This window comes from Panthera tigris, chromosome A2, assembly GCF_018350195.1.
Source record: "Panthera tigris isolate Pti1 chromosome A2, P.tigris_Pti1_mat1.1, whole genome shotgun sequence".
In the NCBI taxonomy this organism is placed as follows: domain Eukaryota; kingdom Metazoa; phylum Chordata; class Mammalia; order Carnivora; family Felidae; genus Panthera; species Panthera tigris.
This window is the reverse complement of record NC_056661.1, coordinates 23,307,794-23,328,368: the sequence shown is the minus strand read 5'-3', so window position 1 is coordinate 23,328,368 and position 20,575 is coordinate 23,307,794. Positions and strand designations below refer to the sequence as shown.

General features: G+C 42.3%; 1 protein-coding gene across 1 annotated transcript in view; it reads right to left on the bottom strand.

Annotated features, from left to right (window-relative positions):
* Nucleotides 1–7,609: 7,609 nt before the first annotated feature.
* CACNA2D3 (calcium voltage-gated channel auxiliary subunit alpha2delta 3) overlaps nt 7,610–20,575 on the bottom strand; it is an 858,555-nt gene continuing 845,589 nt past the window's right edge. Inside the window, exons 35-37 of the mRNA XM_042979174.1 lie at nt 10,565–10,677; nt 10,263–10,345; nt 7,610–8,021 (exon numbers count right to left, since the gene is read on the bottom strand). Of these exons, the coding sequence (XP_042835108.1) occupies nt 7,929–8,021; nt 10,263–10,345; nt 10,565–10,677 (289 nt within the window). The 3' untranslated portion in view covers nt 7,610–7,928. The remainder of the gene's footprint in view (nt 8,022–10,262; nt 10,346–10,564; nt 10,678–20,575) is intronic.

Here is a 20,575-nt window from a genome sequence, read left to right as displayed (position 1 = left end):
TGTTACTGTTCAGAACTAAATTTTAAAATTAAAATAGGACAATCTGTAGGTTATGCTGTATACTTTTTTTTTCTTTTTGCCAGCTTAACAGCCAACGTAAAGTAACCAAATCCCAGACAGCCCAGGATAAGCAGTAACTGCCACCAACAGAGGCATGGTGTAATTTAGGATGGAATGGTTTGAAGTGGTGGGCAAACGAGTTAAAAGTAGCATTAATAGCATTAAACAGAAGAAAGTAGATAAGGTCAATGCAGCATAGGATGATATGCAGATTTGCTTTAACAAAACTGGTGCAAGTAATTGATAGCATATTAGGTAGTAGTATTATGTCGAAGTACCCCAGCAGTATGATAATTGCCAGAATGAGTATAAGGTATTAATAGTAAAGATAATTAACACAGTATCAGCTTATAACTATCGAAATCACCACATCCTATGCAATCAGAAGGACTCCTCCTTTAGATGGATGGTCTCATTGGAAGCACAGAAGAACACTGTGACATAGGTCCTGACATTAGCTCCCCCCACACAGATGAGAAAACAGGGCTAAAGCTATCAGGTTCCTTGAGCAAAATCACATGAGAAGTAAGCAGTGAAGCTGTCACTCGAGCCTAAGTCTGACTGTCTCTGACTTCACAGACCTTGTGTTCTATCCTATTCATGATATTCCCTTTGGTAATGTCAGAGTAGTATGTAAAATATGGTATACTGTAGGGATAGCAACACTGACACTATAATACTAATAAAAACTGAAGCAGTTCTGAATTATGGGAGGTTGGTACTTGGTTGTTACAAGTTAAGAAACGGTGCGTGTTATATTTTAGTACACGTTGTCTAGTAACAAATTGATGCTAAGCAATTGTGACATAGCCCCATCGAATAGAAGTGTTGCTGTCCATTTTGAAGGTAGCGATATATTATGGTACCAGTGTTGTTTCTGGATTTACAGAAATGAAAGGAAATGTGTAGATTACCATGTGCCCTGACAGTAGAGGACGTACATGATAGTAGAACACTATGACATCATCCCTGATTAATAATGTAAAAGTGTAGGTGTCGTCACGGCGCACCATTCGTGTATTATTGCACTGTGTGTATATGCACTATATCTTCTTGCACTGTGTCTACGACATGCATTATATCTATTAAAGAACAATAACATGGCTGATTGTAAATATAGGCAGCACAGCACATCTACTTGTATAAAACCATACATTACAAATATTGAGACACTCATACTATGTGTGGTCACTCAAAATCCTGTTTTATCGCTGTACTAAACCAAAATGCATTCTGGCATATCAATTTTGTAAATATTTGAACACTGTATCTTGTCAGTGAATACTTGCTATTTGAATGTTAGAAAAGTTGGGTTAGTATCTTTTGCTAAAATTACGGCCATCACACACTAGTTACTGTAGTGACAGAATTGCTCCCAGCTCGTAAGCAAGTATGACATGGTTGAGCAGTATCATCACAGATGCTGAAATTATAGGACCATCGGATACAATGGTCCAGCAAAGGTATTGCTTTCAATATCAGAGATGGCAGAGAGCCTAAGTGACTGCTCACAGTGTCAGGCACTTTGCAAGGCAGTAGCAACAGAAAAATCAGGACGTCACAATCCACTGTCCTGCTTTGAGGCACAGGGATGTCTGGTTAATGATTTCACTGTAAACACAAAGCGACAATGGTTGATTTCCAGACACAGGATATATGATAGTGTCGACCAGTGGGCTCCAAAGGGCACTTTTGTTGTTGCTACTAAAACTATTGGCCACATTAGCATAGTAGCTATGTTGTTTTCATACCTAGAAATGAGGAAGGATTCTGTACAAGGGAGGCGAGTGTTACTGTTATAAAAAGTAGAAAGACTGTAATTGTGCTGTCACTACAGACACTGATGAAAGTATTGTAGAATCGTGATGTGTCAATCTTTCTGTTAAGAGAGTATAACAAAACGACACAGGCGTAAAGCTGTGCCAGCATTACAGACAACATAACGCAATGTGGCTCTGGAACTGCTCTTAACCGAGTCTCGATGATGGCACGTGGTGTGAAAAAAGCCACGTGGTGAAAGTTGACTTGGTGCCAGAATGAACGGAACACAGGCTCTAGGGTCCATTGAGCTGCCTTCAAATTCTGGCTTTGTCCATTAGAACCTGTGTGACGTGGCCCAGTAGTATAATTCCCGAACTTCACACCTTTCGTCTTCAGGGTGCATCTCTCCACAGCTCGCACCTGCTCTCTCATCGTGTAAGGGATAGCGTGGGCCGTGGTCACCAGGCAGCGCCGTCCATGGCCAGCATGCTGAAACTGCCCCATCCCCACCCTGAGCCTATCGCTAGAGCTTGCAGATTGTGTGGCAGCATAACTGAATGGCACATTCAAGGACAACGTACAATTATTCATAAATAAAAGGGCCGTGTGACTGTAACTTAGTACTCGTCTTGATGCTAAGGTCACTAGTGGCATATCATGCCACGGTGACAATATCTTACCAAAAAAGATACCACTCGATGTTTCTGTCTCATAACTCACTTATCGTTACCTATTTGGAGCTAGGGTAATTACAACGGGGTTGTTGGGAGTGGGATTTTGTGGTAGGTTTTTTGTCAACAGGATTCTTGGCAGCCTACCACATGGGATGCAGCAGTCAGATCATGCACGATGTAAGAGTTTAGGGCTGCACAACGCATCCTAGGCTGAGAGGAGGGCCTGTCCTGCAGACGGCACCTGCCGGCACAGCTACGTGATTCTATGCTTCACTTTATTGCATATAACTGTGGGAATAGAAATGACAGTACACTGTGCTGACCTGCATTATGCCAGCCTATACCCTTCATCTTACACTCAAGTAGCAGGATGGCCAGCACACTGCAGTGAGCTGCGCTCTTTGTATTTGCAGTTACGTGAATATAAAGACATCAGATTATACTAAGCTACTCACAGGGCTTGAAATAGTGCTAGCCTGCATGACGTTAAAGTAAACATCATGCAGTCACATGTGCCCCACAGTAGCTCCGACATGGATAGCCCTGACGCTTCTCCACACACATGCCTGCAGGCCGCAGGGATATTTCGAACTCACCGCACTGCGATAGCTTCAGAAACTGTCAGCGGCGATACCGTAAGTCAGGGGGCTGACAAACCATAGCCCACATGTCAGATCCAGCCTTCCATCTGTATTGCACAGTTTGCAGGCTAACAGCGGCGTTTACGTTTCCCAAATGTTTGGGAAAAACTCAAAAGAAGAAGAATATTTTGTGGCATGTGGAAATAGAGGAAATTCAAATTTCAGTGTCCTTAAAGAAAGTTCTGTTGAAACACGGGCTCTGAGGTGCTACAGTGGCAGAGTTGAAGAGTTGCCACAGGGACGATATGGACCGCAAAGCCTGAGGTATTTACTCTGGCCCTCTGCAGGGAAAGCTTGCTGACCCATGGTTAAGCCATTCTGCATTACCCGAATGTGTACGTGAGTACAGACTACTGTGTTTTGAATGCAGAGAAAAAAAGGTAGCCGTGGTGTCTTGTTACCATATGCTCTTTGTAATCATAGTTAACAAAAATTTCGCTCTACCGGTGCAAATTGCCTTTGTGTGTCCAAATGCTGCTGAATTATAATCTCCCAAAGTAGAAAGCATTGCCATCTTGACTTACTACCTATCTGAGGGGGCTGGGGTCTGCCGCTGTGGAGACCTATGGTACACAGGATTGGTACCTATGTATATGGTGCGTAGTATGGCCATGGTTAAGGGCAAAGGGCATGGAGTAAGGTGCTGCCTCGTACTGGCTCTCGCACCTTTAAGTAACCTGCTTGTTGAGCCTCAGTTTCCTCATCAGGAAATGGGAACAATAGCAGGTGCACAAAACAATGATGACAAGCGCTCCACGTAGTACCTTGTAAATAGGAGGCTTTGACAGATGTGGGTGGTTTACTTATGCGGGGTGCCGCTACTTCCTGGGCGTCACTGAAGTTGAGGAGTAATTCCAAGCATCGGAAATACTGCCGTGGACAGGACAGGCCTCCCTCACAGGGTGTGGGAGGGGAATCTGACAGTAAACAGGACCGTGTCAGCTCTCGTGAGTGTCAGGCCATAAACGAAAGAGAGGTGAATGGACGGTGAGTAGGTGTTGCTGGGTGTTCACTGGAAGACCGCTGGGGTCTGGATGGCAAGGAGGATCCTGCATCTGAGCTTTGTGAGAGGTGACATAGCAGGCTTGCTACTGAATTGAGTCTAAAGTGTAGCATCTCACACTATGTAAGGGATCCCTGACATTGGTGGGGCCAACATCCACAATTCTGATGCCACACTCCTTCTGATCCAGAAGGAGTCTATTAATTTGTAAAGACAAAACCCCGTGACTGCTAAAAGATGAGAGCAGGGTTTCTCCGCTTGAGCCCTACTGAGATACCTGAGCAATTCTTCATTGTGGAGGCTCTTTTGGTCTTTGTAGCACGTTTAACGGCATCCTTGGCTCTACCCACTCGATGCCAGCAGCACCTTCCCTTGCCTTAAATTTTGACGAGCACACAATGTCTCCAGACATTGCCAAACATCCCCTGGGGACAAAGTTGTCCAGGGTTCGTAATCACTGGCTTAGGGGAAATGATGGCTGCAAAGCCCCCAGCAGGAATTACGGTTGCTGCAGCTGGACACACGTGGCTGTCATTTACTGGAAACATGCCCTTGTCTCTCCCCAGCACATGTGCACCAATTGGGATCGTCTTCACAAAGCTCCCAGACTGCAAATGCTACAAACACCCCTCAAGTGTCTGTCAGATTATTCCAACCTCCAATATTGATAATCACTAAAAGTGTGCTCTTCTGGGGCGCCTGGGTGGCTCAGTCGGTTGGGTGCCTGACTTCGGCTCAGGTCATGATCTCACAGCTCATGGGTTTGAGCCCCACGTCGGGCTCTCCGCTGACAGCTCACGGCCTGGAGCTTACTTCGGATTCTGTGTCTCCCTCTCTCTCTGCTTCTCCCCTGCTCACACTCTGTCTCTCTCCCTCTCTCAAAAATAAACATTAAACAATTTTTAAAAATTAAAAAAAAAACTGTGCTCTTCTGTCTATAATTATAATATTTTACTACAGTCTCTTATAACATGACAAATGGTATTATCCTCTGTAGTGCAGTACTGTTCATAATTTAAGTAAGAATGCTACATTATTACTTTAGAGTACTACGTTGTTCCTAAACCTGTGTTCTTGTCTGTGCTGTGTTTTACTATTCTATCCTCAATGTATGTTGTAAGTATTCTACTATATTTTTATTAATTTTATCTATTCTATAAATATATTTTGTATGTAATTATATATGTATATCCATGAATATACATATGAAAACTTTCTACCTTTTTGTAAGAATATTGCTACCATGTTACACTATAATTTGTAATAGGTGCCTTCTAAATCTGTTACCAATTACAGGAGACTCCTGAACAACATGGGTTTGAACTGTGCAGGCCTGCTTATATACTGATTTTTTTTAAATAAATACTGTACATAACTGTGAATGTATTTTCTCTTCCTTGTGATTTTCTAATAACATTTTTTCTTTTTTTTCTTTAAAATTTTTTTTTTAACATTTATTTGTTATTAAGAGACAGAGAGAGCATGAGTATGGAAGGGGCAGAGAGAAGAGGAGACACAGAATCTGAAGCAGGCTCCAGGTTCTGAGCTGTCTGCACAGAGCCTGATGTGGGGCTCGAACTCACAAACCGCAAGATCATGACCTGAGCTGAAGTCAGATGCTTAACCGACTGAACCACCCAGGTGCCCCAAAACATTTTTTCTTTAGCTTATTATAAGAATGCAGTTTATAATACATATAACATACAAAATATGTGTCAATCAACTGTTTATGTTATCATTAAGGCTCCCAGTCAATAGTAGGCTATTAGTAGTTAAGGTTTGGGGGAGTTAAAAAGGGGTTGGTGCCCCTAACTCCCATGTTGTTCAAGGGTCAGCCATATACTGAATGTCAAAGCCTATAATTTCAGTAACTAGTTGTAAGAAAGGAAGGCATGAGGAGGAAAGTCACTTTCCCAAGGTCATAATACTATATAACCCTATTGTTGTTGAGATGAGACTCTCTGAGTGACGGGCTGAGAAGGAACAAGCAGATAAGAGAGTCTCTAAGGAGTTTGGTTTGAGAAGCTGAGTCAGTCAGAAGGAAAGAGGTTGGTGGAGGAGGATTGAGATTTCTGCTCTGGACATGTTATGTTGGAGAAAACAGATATACAAATAGATAAATGGAGTGGCAAGTCGACTGGAGTCACTGAGGGAACTGAGAATCTGAGGCACAAGGTGGGTGGTTCATTCACATGAAGGTGATGCCTGATGATGCCATAAGCCAAGAGTGTGACCCAACTATGCCATCTTCATGTCACTAAAAATGATGCCACACCATTGCTGAGAACAAGGAGTGAATTTATAGATAGTGAATAGTGAATACACAGGGAGTGAAATTATAAATGTTTATTGGACACTATTTTGTATCATTAGTATTCAGCTACGGGCATTATTATATATTCGATCTACTGTTGCCAGTTCTTTAGAAATATAAAGGAGAATGGTGGGTCATGTCATGTTCTTGTTTATAAAAAATACACTATGGTTGTTTAGTGTACATGTAATGCATTTTGATACTTGTGAGGGCAACATATGAATTTATTCATACACTTAGTGCACAGAAGTGAATAATATCAATGACCACGGTGGTTGTAATACTAGATAGCCCCATAGTTGTTGACATTTTGACAGTCAACATGTTATAGTATTGTTACATTGTCAACAATATGGGAGGCATTAGAGTTTCAGGAAATAGAGCAACGTAGTATTATTTTTCCTATAAATACTGGCATCATTTCAGGAGAAGGCAGGGTAATCACATCAGTTTTTCTACAATATCAACAGAATAATGTGGGCTTTTTTTTTTTAAAGCTTAAGTGGCATTCTCCCCATGACTTTTAGATGTCTGTCTCATAAAATAAGGCATTCTCGATTCTAGTGAGGCATGGAAATTATTCCACTTTATTTGGTAACCACGATCCGGTGGAATCTGTTTTCTTTGGTTCAGGATCCAGTGTTTTAGGAATGCCTTACACGTCTGGGTAGTTTCACATCTTGTAATATTTGAGATCTAATTTCATCCCTTGTTTATGGGGAAAAAGCCAGAAGCCAAATGCTCAAGCAGAAGCTTGAGAGTCATTTGTAGTCATTGTTCTCTTCCTCCATCAAATCTTTTCAGAATGAATGCCTCGCATTTATGACTTTATTCCTCTTCCCACATAGTTCAACACTCGAGTATCTTGGGAGCTCGTGTTCCCATCCAAATTATGATTTCTACTGAAGTTTAGTTCAAAAAAAATTATTCAGGGCTCTTTGTAATAAACGCTTCCCATGAAGATGATAGTTTGGTTTACTTCTGTAAACATTTTTATAACTGCGAGTGAAGCACCTAAACAATTGTTAAATATTTGTCTAGAATCTGCTTCAGAGCAAAGTCTCTGCCAACAACCGCCCTTTCCCGGTATCTGGAATGGGTGACTTTTCCATGCGGTTCTGTCTGTATTCTCAGCAAGAAAGCAAAACTCGAAAGATTATGATTTTAATATACTTTATTTAAAAAGTACACAGTTTTAAATTGGTTTCAATGGGTTTCAAGCAGAAGGGACACTGCCCACTTGCAGCCCCGTTTCTGATGAAGGGTGATTATCATGTAGCAAACTCACATTTGCATGACTGGCAAAGTAAAAAGATAACTTTTTTTTTGTCAACAGATCTTTAAGAGTTTATATCACGCACAGTTTAAAATCATGAGATGCTGATGGTTGGACTATATTTCATGTCTCCTATGTCGCACCATATTTTGGTTCACAGTTTATCCATAATTTAGCATGCCAAGAGAACATCTCAGTGTCACCTTGAAAAGAGCATCAAGAGCAGAGGGAAGACGACAAGGACCATCTTGGCCTGCAGGCTCCGTGCACCCCCACACTCCCTTGCATTCTCCTACAGGGAAAGGCAGGGTCGGTTAGAGCGAGATGGATTCCAAGACGCCTTCAATTTTCTGAGCTACATCGAGTCCCCAGACCTCTCCCCGCACTCTCCAATGGAGGAACCAAGTCTTTTGGAAAGTAGATAACACAAAGAAATGGACTTGTCTAAATTTCATCAAGTTTGTGATAAGAATCTCTGATTCCAGTTGTTAGTGCCTAAATGTTCAAACTTATTCTGTGCGTATTATTACACAGAACATTCAAGAGGCAAAGGGCTGGTGGTGGAGCTGTCTGTTGTGATCGAATTAGAACAGCCGAATGTTGCCCTTCTAATGTCTTCCCGTCAGAATGTAAGTAAAGGTTGACATCCAAGGGGCCTGATCATTTCAGCACCAGCTGTAAGAGGTTTCGTGGGCCTTCTTTCTTTATATGTGGGGAAAGGAGGGCTTCGTTTTATAAAAATGAAATCACATTACGTAATCCTTTCTGCAGCATGCTTTTTATCCACGGGTTGATGGCAACTCTTCTAACTCCATTTTTCTAGCTCTATTTTATTATCGATGGGCATTCATTATCTTCTCTGTTCTCTGTTGGTATGAACAGTGCTGAGTGCAGGTCACTACCAGTCCATGGTCCAGGCCTGGGCCCCTGCCTATGGTAAAGATGCCCAGGAGTGTGAGCGCAGGGCGAGGGGTATTCTTGCCTTTCATGGCTGTAGCCGGATATTTCAACATTACCTGTCCGTTCTGATCACCCAGTGACTTTTAGCTTTCATGCCCTTGGCTTCCTTTTATATGTACTTGTTTGACTTTTCAATTTTAAAAATTTCTTTAATGATTTGGCTTATAAATGATTTTCTAAGTTGTATAAATTGGCTATTAACTGTAAATTCTCTTTTTCCATAAAAAATTGTAATTTTTATATAATTAGATAAATTCTGTTTTTCTTTCACAGCTGTCTGGTCTTGGATAGGAAGATTTCTCCAATTCCTAACATTTCTTGTGAGACTATTATTTTACCATTTAAATCTAATGTGTATTTTCCGCTTTGAATTGAACCTTGGTTATATCTAAGAATTTCTATTCTGTCGTACTGACCTCATCTTATTAGGTTTAGAAACTTAGAGAAAAAAAATACTAATTTTTGAATACTTACATCTATTTACCAGAGAAAATTATCTCATTAACCCCAGAAGATTTCTACTCTAGTGATTTTGGTTGTCTACATAGACAGTCCTGTTTTTAACTGAAGTGACTTTAGTGTTTGGGGACTATTAGTTTTATTTGAATTTTATATAAAGATTTTTTTTATTTGAATTTTATCACTGAGTTTTACCAAAGACCTTTCCAGCATATATCTGTATAATATGTTGCTAGTGAACTTTCCTTTGAACATAGAAGCAAACATTCTCAGTCAATTCCAAGTTCTTATTGGTCCTATACTGACTTTAACATCATTTGCTAGGACTTGGAGAGTTTAGGAAAGATGAAAATTATTTGCTATTTAAAGGTGGACTTAAAGCCAGTCCATTGGCTTTGGTGGCATTTTTAAAAATAGAGATTTTCCCAGTATCCCTATAATAATAATTGGTCTAGGCTAGCTTTCCATTTCTCAAAGTGGGGTGGAGTTAATTTTTAAATTTCTATTATTTTTGCTAGACCAGAAAGGGTTTTTTTTTTTTTTGCCTATGGCACTTTGGGGGGTATTCCTTTTTCAGGTTCACCTTTCTCGGTGCTGAGTTTAATTTTCTTGTGATCGTCACTTCTGGTGTCAATGGAGGGCCTTTGTAGTTGTGCCTCCATGCGGTGGTTATCATCCCCCCGCAGAAATCGTGACTCTTAATCTGGTATCAGTATTGCCATTTCTGCTTTACATGAATTTCTCATCAATAAAAGGCTGTCTAAAAGTAAGCAGGGGAAAATAATCTGAACTGCAATTTGAAATAAGTAAACCAAGATGGTCAGAGCCACGTTGCGTGTAACAGTGTGAAGAGAGAGAACTACGGTACGTTCGTAATAGGGAAGAGAATAAAGAGGCTTTGAAATATGTATACGGACACAATAAGACCCTTAAGCACAGACTAAATAAGAAGGCACTGAGGGACTGAAAGTAAAGTACCATTAGCCTTCCTTTGATTTGCCTGAAAGGATTGTTTCTTCACAAGTAAACTTCTTAACTAGAGTTCTTTGCCAATTGTGAGATTCTCATGGTGAACCTGGTAGAAAAAGAGAACAGGAAGGTCTCTCAGACTTACCTCAGGATGGAAGCCATGACAAGACTCGGGACGCCTTCTGATCTTCTGGGCCTTTAAACGTTCACACTTAAGGGATTCGTTATGTTGACTGAAGTTAAGGCATATTGCTAAGATGTCATCACTTTCCCTTACTCTGCATTTTGAAGGTCAAACCTTGGCACTGCACTCCCTTCATGACTCCTCTCTTTCCAACAGTGGAATGGCTGTCATTTCCCCCTAATATTTCTCCCCCAGGTTTCCTTCCCATAGATCCCCCTCCCTGGCTTCAGCAGCAGTAGCTGGACCTACACACAAAAGGATATACCTGATTTCAATGGGGGCCATGGTGATGGGGGTCACGGACTCACACAGGCAGCTGCTGTCCACCACCACCATGAACAGATTGCTGCTTGGGATTTGCTGGATGACAAAGGACCTGTTGGAACATGAAGCACAGACAGTGGGTGGTCATTTACCGTCCATCAAACTAAGAATCCTGAGGAAAACTCCCCTGGGGAGTTAACTACTATAATATTTTAGAAAACAGTTTTCAGAGACTGCCTTACTACTAAAGTTGCCTCCTTCCACAAGGTTCTTCACGGTTAAATACCAAGCTTCATTAAGACAACAACAGTGCAGGAAGTGTAAGAAGACAACCTATGGCTATGGTGACACAGAGGTCATAAAACTCACCCTGGGAAGACTGGAATGTTGCATGTGCACAACAGGACAGTCAGAGTTGGCTAAATCATCTCAATTTCCAAGGCCTAAAGGCTTGGGCTTTTCCAAGCCTTGCTTCCTTCTCCCAGTTTGCACCTGAAGTTCCCAAAAGGATGAATAGAATATCCTAGACCCTTCCTGTACTGCTTTGCACAATGTCTGCCCAAAATAGAGGTACGATACTGGCATGAGATGGATGCTGGTTGTTGGGGAGTTCCACAGTTCTGGGGCCACGTGTGCCAGTGCTCAGGCTGTGGAGCAGCTTTGACATTGGGTCCATCAGCACAGCTAGTCCAATGGAAGTAAGCCTAATGGTACCTCCTCTCTCATCATCCAACACAGTGAAATGACAAAGTAACGCCACCGTAAAAACACTCCTGGAACAACAAATGCTACTGGCTCTGTGGAGGAACAAATTAGCAAACAAAATCCCATATTCTTCCAGAGCAAACAGAGTAGCTAAATATTTAGCTACAAGCCTAGAACTCCCATCGTATAATTTTTCATGACATTTCACTAAATTCAGTTCAGTCAGATGAAATAGACTGTAACATAACAACATAGTCAATTTCCCCATAAGTTTTTACCTCCATTCATCTTTCTCTCAACAAATTTGTTCTATTCTCATCACAGTTTACTAAAATCATGCAATGAAAAAGAATCCTCTGTTTTGTGGGAAATTATAATGAGGAGAAAGGACTACCTTTTCATTTTACCCAATACCACTTCATATGTTGAATTATCCAAGAATGCCTTGGAGATTATAACACAACCCGTTTCTTGTCTACAAATGCCTTCACCTGTTTATCTAATATCCTGAAATTATGGTTATTGTTTTTCTTTCTCCATAGGAAGGAACAAGACATGACTTTCCTCAAAGATGCTTCCTCAATGCCTACACCATACTCTGGAACATGAACTCTCTGCCCTCCCACACTCTCCACAACTCTGTCTGGCTTGAGAAAAAAGTTTGACTTTGCTGTCTCATTAAGGCTTTAAAATTGTTGGCTTTACCTTCCCCTTTTAGCACTGGGTACCTTCTCACCACTGCAATGACACTGCCCTAGCAGGTGGCCTCTTTATAATGGATTATGCCTATGAGAATAAATATAACCTACCTCAGATGGTGCTCATCAGAAAACCAAAGATTTCCATGTTGGGGGCAGGCTAATAGAGTCTAAATGACCAATGCAAAACCAAGATCATACAACTCTTTAAAGAACAAATGATTGACTAGAATACTAACCCAAATGAATCTACCAGATGGCAAATAAAGGAAAAAGAGATTTAAAAAAAGCTCCACAGGAAGAGAGTATTTCCCCATTAAAGAAAAATTTGACTTTTCTTTTATTAAAAGGGCCCATTCAAGCATGAGTGAAACTTTAGATCATCAAAGATACAGACCAATCCTAAAAGCTTCTCTAGGAAGAAATTACTTAAAGAATGAGAATGACACCAACTTCTCAATGGGGAACTTTAGATGAACAAAACAGAGCAACAAAACTTAAAGTTTTGAGGGAATGGAAAAAAGAAAAATAAAAGGTATGTCAGAGTCCAGAGGAAAATAGATTCTAACTAACTTGAGATACAGGTAGAAAATTGTGTTTTAAAATTTAGGGATAATTACTGAAAAGAAACTAAAGAATGAAAATCTGATTAATCCAAGATAGCATGGTAAATAACACACACACGTGCAAACACACACACACACACACACACACACACACACACACACACACACAGCCAGTATAAGATTATTACCAATCACAATAAATGTCTGTCGGTTAGATTCACTTATCAAAAAAGCAGAGACTCAAAAACATTAATTTAAAAAAAAGGCAGAGACTCTTAAGCTGAGTTTGCCAGAACATCAGCATTATGCAGTCTATAGCAGATACTCCTGAAACAGAATGACACGGGAAGATGTGAGGATACACCAGAAAAATACTAATGACAAAATAGAGGGACAGGTTTAGTAAGATTCTCCTACAAATATTCAGAGGGAAAAACCTTTAAGATGTAATAAAGAAATAGCTCATATTGAAAAACAGTATAACAGTATAACAAGATAGGACATGAACGTTTACGATCAGAGTGTACAGATTCATAGAAAGGCCGCAAGTGATTGATGAGTATATGATCTATTAAAAAATGGAGTGAAGACTCTTCAGATCTAAGCAACAGAGCATATAAGCTAATTTCAAATACAGGGAACAACTACACAGTCCAAAGAGCTGAAAGCACCAATTACATGTTCTTCTCTCTTTTTAAAAAATTTTTTTCTAATGTTTACTTATTTTTAAGAGAGAGAGAGAGTGCACGCACGTGGGGGAGGGGCAGAGAGAGAGAGGGAGACACAGAACCTGAAGAGGCTCCAGGCTCTGAGCTGTCAGCACAGAGCCCGACGTGGGGCTCGAACTCACAAGCCGTGAGATCATGACCTGAACTGAAGTTGGATGCTTAACTGACTGAGCCACCCAGGAACCCCCATATTTTTCTCTTAGGGTAAAAATACAATCAGAAATTAATAGCAAAAAATATATAAACAGTGGAAATTAAAAATAAAATTAAAAACAACATTCCATTAATCTTTGAGAATTTAAGAACAGCCCAGACTCAAATCTGTGCAGTATGACCTTAGATATTTTGTTTATTGGGAGGGGGGAGGAAGTTTGCCAACAAATGAACTAAGGTTTTGGATGGAGAAGCTGGAAAAAATACGAACACAAGCCTGCACCTGTGCCCCTATACTTGGTCTTCCCTCTGGTACCCTGGGTTGAATACTGATGCCTCTCTCCTAAGCCAGCTCTCAGACTTCTCTAAGGATGGGGCTGATGGAAGGGAAGAGAGGTGATCATTGCATAGTTACCTTTGACTACCTGCCATTCTCTTCAGTTCACAAACATGCTGTCACATCTCTCACCTCAGGAAAAGCAAAACTCTCCCTCGACCTCACCAGTGCCCTATTTCTCCCTCCCCTTTTATAGCACAGTCCTGAAAAGAATTCTCCAGAATCTGGCCACTCCCCTGAATTCCTCCATTCACTGCAATTCTTCTGTAGTCTTTACCATTCGACTGAATGGGTCTTGTGAAGGACCCATGACCTCACCACCTTTCTTCCCCCCCCACCCCAGTGCCTCTGCTTCCTCCTTCCTTGCTTACTGTCTGCCCCTCACCACGGACTGCAGTTTCCTTGGTAGGGAGGCTGCATCTGCCCATCCCCCACCCCTAGAGACTTCCCCCGGCACCCAGCACTGGGACTGAGCAGATTCTCAGCAAAGATTTGTTGACTCAGTGACAAAAGGAATTTGTGAAGATAAAAGCAGAAGAATAAATGCAAATAAAACTGTGAAGATAACTGAAAGACCCAAATTCTGGTTTAAAAGAACACTGACATAAATCAGCCTTTGGCACAAAAGAAAGAAGTCACAAAGTCACATTAAAACCCAAAAGATCCAGAGGCATTTAAGCATTTTAAGTGACTATTATGTACACCATTGTAAACAATTTGAAAACTTAGAGCAAACACACCTTTGGGGATAAAGTATAAATTATCAACATTTGGCTAAGCTGTAAAAGCATAAGCAGACCGACTGCCATGAAAAAAACCCTGAAATGTTCATTGAGAATCTACCCACAAGTGCATACGACCAAATCACCCACAGAACGGATATCAGTGTGTTCATAGAAAACCCATGTGAACCCACTGACCAACTATTGGAAGAAAAGAACTCAGCAAGCTGACCCGTTACATAATTAGCATATAAAACCACAGCCTGTCCCTGACACGGGCAGTAACCAATGAAAAAAACATTTTTGAAATAAAGAACCATTGAGCATATCAATAATGACTATGAAATGCCTAAGAATAAATCTAGTAAATGACTTCTTTATTAAGAAAATGATCATCTTTACTGAACATAAGAAGACAAACTGAGGGGCACCTGGGTGGCTCAGTCCACTAAGCATCCAACTCTTGATTTTGGCTCAGGTCATGATCTCACACTTTGTGCGATTTAGCCCCATGTTGGGCTCTGTGCTGACAGCACGGAGCCTGCTTGGGATTCTTTCTCTTCCTCTCTCTGCCCCTCCCCTACTCACTCTCTCAAAAATATAAATATAAACATTAAAAAAAAAAAGACAAACTAAGAATTGGAAGGAAGTACAATGGTTGTGGAAAGGAACACATATATGAAAGATGTCATTTCTCTTTCAATGGACCTTTTAATTCAAGCAAAGGAATTCAAAGGGATTCCTATTGGACTGTCGATGGTGTTTGAAGTAATGACCCTAAGATTCATTCAGAAGAGTAAATATAAAGAACAGTCTGGACAATCATACAAACTTGAGTTTTAGAAAAAGGGAAGCAAAGCCAAGATGCATGCCCTAACCAGTATCAAAACCCATGAGAGGATTTACAGAAGAGGCAACACAGCTGGACAAATGATACATAAAAAGGGGTTCGATCTCACTCAAAATGAGAGAGCATAGAAGTTACAGTGAGACTAAAGTAACGGAATGCACTTTCCACTAGTGGATTGGCAAAAATTGAATTTATGGTCATGTCATGACGGAGTCTGAAGAAGTGAACATCCTTCTATACTGCCGGTGGGAAAGTGAACTTGTACAGCCGTGAGGAGAAAATTTGTTATTACTGCAGTGGACATGAAGTAGAGCTCATTTCTTCAGTACTTTTACTTCTCAGTAAGAGCCACTCTTGTGCCGGAACCAACAAGTCATGTGTAAAGATGCTCTTGGTAACATTGTTCATTGAGAAGAGAAAACCGTGAAACCCACCTCAAAGTCCATCAACAGAGGGAGGATTAAGTAAGAAGCAGTGTGACCGATCTGTGGTCTACTTGGCACCAGAAGAAAGGGAAAAGGAGATTGTTTATTGCTGTGAAAGAATATCCCCAAACACAGTAAGTGGGGAAACAATGTTGCAAAACTATAACAAAGTGTGGATATTTAAGAATATTTAGAAATATTCATTTAAGAGTATTTAATTCTGCCACAGAGAACAAGAAAAAATAAGTGGGGTGGATCAGATGTATCCAATGTGCCAGTGGTAGCAGATCAGTAAGCAATCCACGATTCCAGGTAGTCACAGAAAGAACAAATGGACGAAACAAGTAGACCCTCGTGAGTTGAACGCAAAGAGAACAGTGCATATGAAGCGTCTTCCTAGCAATATGAAGAAATGAAAGTACCAAATGAAATGAAATATTTGTAAGACATAAACTATGTCATCTCCAGAATTGACAGTTCTCATTTATGGCATCCTTAAATCAACCCACTGGCAACTCCCATTCTCTGCCTGAGCCACACAGACAAGAGTCATGGCGGCTCGGTGGTTGGAAGCAAGCTGCAGACCCGCTCTCTCTCCGATGAAGCGAGCAGGTACCGGTCCGAGTCACCTTCTGTCTGCTGAGCCCCTATCCTCACCCTCAAGTCTGGCCCTCTTACCATGTCATCTATGGGAGAGAGAGCAAGGGCAGTGGTGAGAGGAGGGGAGGAGGGGAAGAGACTAACAGGGGTAACTGTCAAAGCAAATGAACTTAATCTCTAATGTTAAAGTTCTTTAGAAGGAGACCATGTTCCTGTAGTCTTAAAACATTTATAAAACAGGACATTATGTGAAGGGCAGAGTATTGACACTTTTGTTCTACAAAGGAGAAGACTGGGACTCAGAGAGGGTAAGCAAACTCTTACTGAAGCTATGTGAATGAGACCTGCTTGTGCCCATTTGGAGATGGGGGAACAGGAGGCTGGATAACTTCCTGGATCAACAGGGGCAGACTGCAAGCCTCGGGGCCGGGCCCATGGTGGGCCCCAGAAGGCGACACACCTCTTGTCTTGTATAGGGACTCTTAGTGCTCAAACTCCTTGAAGGCAGACCGAGTGACAACTCACTTAATGACAAGGGTAAGATACTGGTTTTAGCACACTTCCCCTCTTAGTAAAAGGCTCCCCAAGCATTCTCCATGAAGTCCCATGGCAAACTTCTCTTTTTCGCTCAAATGCTAGATGATTCAAAGCCCTGCATGCAGCTATCCTGAAGCGGGGGAAACAACCCCCTACAAAGGATTTGCCAGCGGAAAGATTAACTGCTTTTCCATATTTTAAAGACTTACTGTCTGCTTATTAACATGGTGCTTCGGAGGGGTCTGGGCAATGTTAGCTGTACATTTATGTGCACAACGTGTATTTATGGCCCAGGGTGCAGGGTTGAACTTCATAAAACACACCTCCATCCAGCTGGGCCCAGCAGCCAGACTGACATCATTGTGCAGGGGAACTGTGGCCTGGTGGGTTTGCTTGGGGGCCAAAAAAGGCAGCAGGGAAATGCCTCAACAGAGAATCACAATGGCGGTTTCTAAGCAGGGATAGGTCAAACTGCGTGAAATAAATTAGGTCCTCCAGGGAAAGAGGAGGGGAGAGGGAGGCAATTTTGATGTGTCCATTGCCGGAACTGAAATAACGCAGTCCTCCCTTTTCCACTGGCTATACACTGAGAAGGACTAGCGGGGAAAAATGATGTGATTTCAAGACAGCTTCCCCTGGCAAGAGAGACAATTAGCTGCACGCTGTCCACTAAGAGGGGCTCTGCTGACCACATGAGGAAAGCGACCTTTCAGCTTCCCTAATGCTCTCCCCGGACAAACACGCGTAATGGGAAGGGCTCAGGGATAAAATACCCAGAGGACCCACAATGCACATTTGGAGAACTTGGTTGGCTTGTCTTTTATTAATTGGGTACAAAACTGTAGCTTGACAAATAATTGGGGCAGGATAGACTATTTTTTAAAATTTTTTTAATGTTTATTTATTTTTGAGAGAGTGAGAGAGAGAGAAGACAGAACATGAGTGGGGGAGGAACACAGAGAGGAATCCAAAGCAGATTCCAGGCTCCAAGCTGTCAGCAAAGAGCCTGATGTGGGGCTCAAACTCATGAACCACGAGATCATGACCTGAGCTGAAGTTGGTCGCTTAACCGACTGAGCCACCCAGGTGCCCCCAGGATAGACTCTTTAAAAAAAAAATTATTTTATTATTTTTTTAATAAAAGTTTTTTTAACATTTATTCATTTTTGAGAGGCAGAGACAGACAGAGTGTGAGTGGGGGAGGGGTAGAGAGAGAGGAAGACACAGAATCCGAAACAGGCTCCAGGCTCTGAGCTGTCAGCACAGGACCCGACACGGGGCTCGAACTCATGGGCTGCAAGACCATGACCTGAGCTGACTTGGGACGCTTAACTGAGCCACCCAGGCGCGCCTAAAAAAACATTTTGAAGTCTTTCACCCTTTATAGATTTTCACCATTGATACAATTCCCAGATTTTATCCTGACATGAAATAAAAGACAATGAAATAAAAGACAAAAGTCACAGGGGATTCTCAGTCACAGTACTATTCTCCAGATGGCCTGGGTACACAATTCTGGCTCTCCAACGGGATCTTACTCTTGTTAGGGGTAGGACGATGCCTATCCTCCCCCAATGTACCCCAAAATGCCCTAAGTGACCTAGGCCCATAACTTGTGGAGAGCAAACATTTGGTGACTGTTTAAATTCAAACCAGAGATTAAATATTGAGGATGTGTTCCAGTAGAACTCCAGAGCCCTGCTATGGAATAGCATGGGGAGGGGCGGGGGAGCACCAGCACCTGCTCATGCTTAACCCAAGGGAGGTAAAACAATGAATAGCAGTGCCTCACCTGCTCACCCCCAAAAGTGTCAGGACTTAATAGAAATGTGAAACAGTTCCCTCCTTCCATCCTTCCTTCGTTGGCTTGGTTTTCCACCCTGCTATGTTGAATTCCTGCTTTCTCATCTCTAAATGATATCTTGTACAGACTCCATAACACTCTGACCATTTTAGGTTAGTACAATTAGGCCGGTCTAGTTAACTGCTCTAATTTCACTCATAGTTCGAAGCTCTACACTATTCTTCCTTCAAGCTTCTAGGTTCTAGCCTCTTCAATAATTGGGGTGGGAAAATAGAGCAGTAAAGAGGCAGCATCTTCTATTTACCAGGCTGCCGGGCAACCATCTCACCACGGCTTGTTTTCTTACAACACAGCCTAGCGTTTGGTGTTCTCGGTGCATCCCAGCATCCAAATGTTGGCTCTCTTGTGAGGTTATGATGGATTCTTCAGAGGACCAACAGCTCCTCAACATGCCCCAATGGGCCCACCCATGCAGCTCCTACCACCAGCAATTACTGCCAAACTTCTTGCCTTGTGAGGACCTCCTCTGAAGAGCAACCGTCTTGTTGGGTTTAAGCAAGATGACAGCTACTTTCCACACTGCCCACCTGACCCTTGGGAAACACGTATCTTTGCTGGCCCAGATATAGGCCACTTCAGAGCTGCCCCTTCGCCAACCCTCACCCTTTCCCTCCAGGTCTCTCCCTGTTCAGACAGACACAAGGATATATTAGTACATCTATCACCTAGAAGACATTTGACCAGTGCTGGACTTGCCCTTCTTCAGGCACCCCCAAAATATAGAAGAGTCTCTTGGAGCATCCCCCCCACCCACTGCCCATCTGACTCCCAGCAGGAAACAGCGCCCCCTAGAGCACCACTTTCCATGAACCTGATCTCTCATTAGGCCCTTCATCAGTGCTCACATGGCAGACCAAGGCAGGCCAGCTGTCTGCCCTCAAATGGGCTTGGAGGTGGGGAGTGGGGGCAGGATTTCCAACTCTAGTGCCAGCGAAAAGGCTGTTCTCTTTAGAACCTGCAGTGCCTAGTGTCACTTCGTCCTCACCTCAACCTGGGGCTACAAGGAAACCCCCACTTGATATCCTGTTCATATCCCCCGTAAATCTATTCATGGGAGGCACCTTGCATGGAGTTGGAAAAAAGCCAGTGCTGTGGGATATGTTCCGTAGGTGCCCAAAAGACACTGAACAAAAATCTTGTCCCTGAAAACAATCTTTAAGAAAACAGGAATAGGCACTTGATTGAGAACCAAATTTAGCATCAGGTTCAGGACAAACTGCCCGGAGCTGTCTAATTAGAGTTGGAAGAAGGCATGGAAGCTCACGGTCCCTCCATTATTCATCCTTGTTCTGACAGTGCCAGCCTATGCAATTAAACCAGACAGAAGAGGGCTGATTCAATGTTGGAACAAGGGGAGGATTTACAGGTACCTAAATGTCACCTCTGCTCCCAAATCCAGTAATTCTTGCCCCTTTCCCCCCAGATCTCTTAACAGTACCACCATCTATCGAGTCACTCAAACCAGAGATCTTGACATAATTCTCAGCATACTCCTCTTTGAACATCGCCATGGGCTCATTTGACCGTCTCAAGCCCACCCTCCTCCCCGCTGCCCTCCTGGGGGAGCATGTGTAGTCACGCAAGGACGTATACTCAGGAGGGCTTGTCACTTAGGGTTTACTACTCTGCAGTACTATCTTGAAATTTATTTCATCTTTACATTTATGTTCTTTACTTCTCCAAGTAGGACATAGCACCTCAGTCCAGTGATTAGTGTAAGGGAGAACCCACCAGCCACTGGGCTGCGCACCCCAGAGTAACAGGGTCAGGACCTGGGGGTGCCTATGAGGGTCTGTGCTTGACCAGTCAGAATCCATGTGTCTAA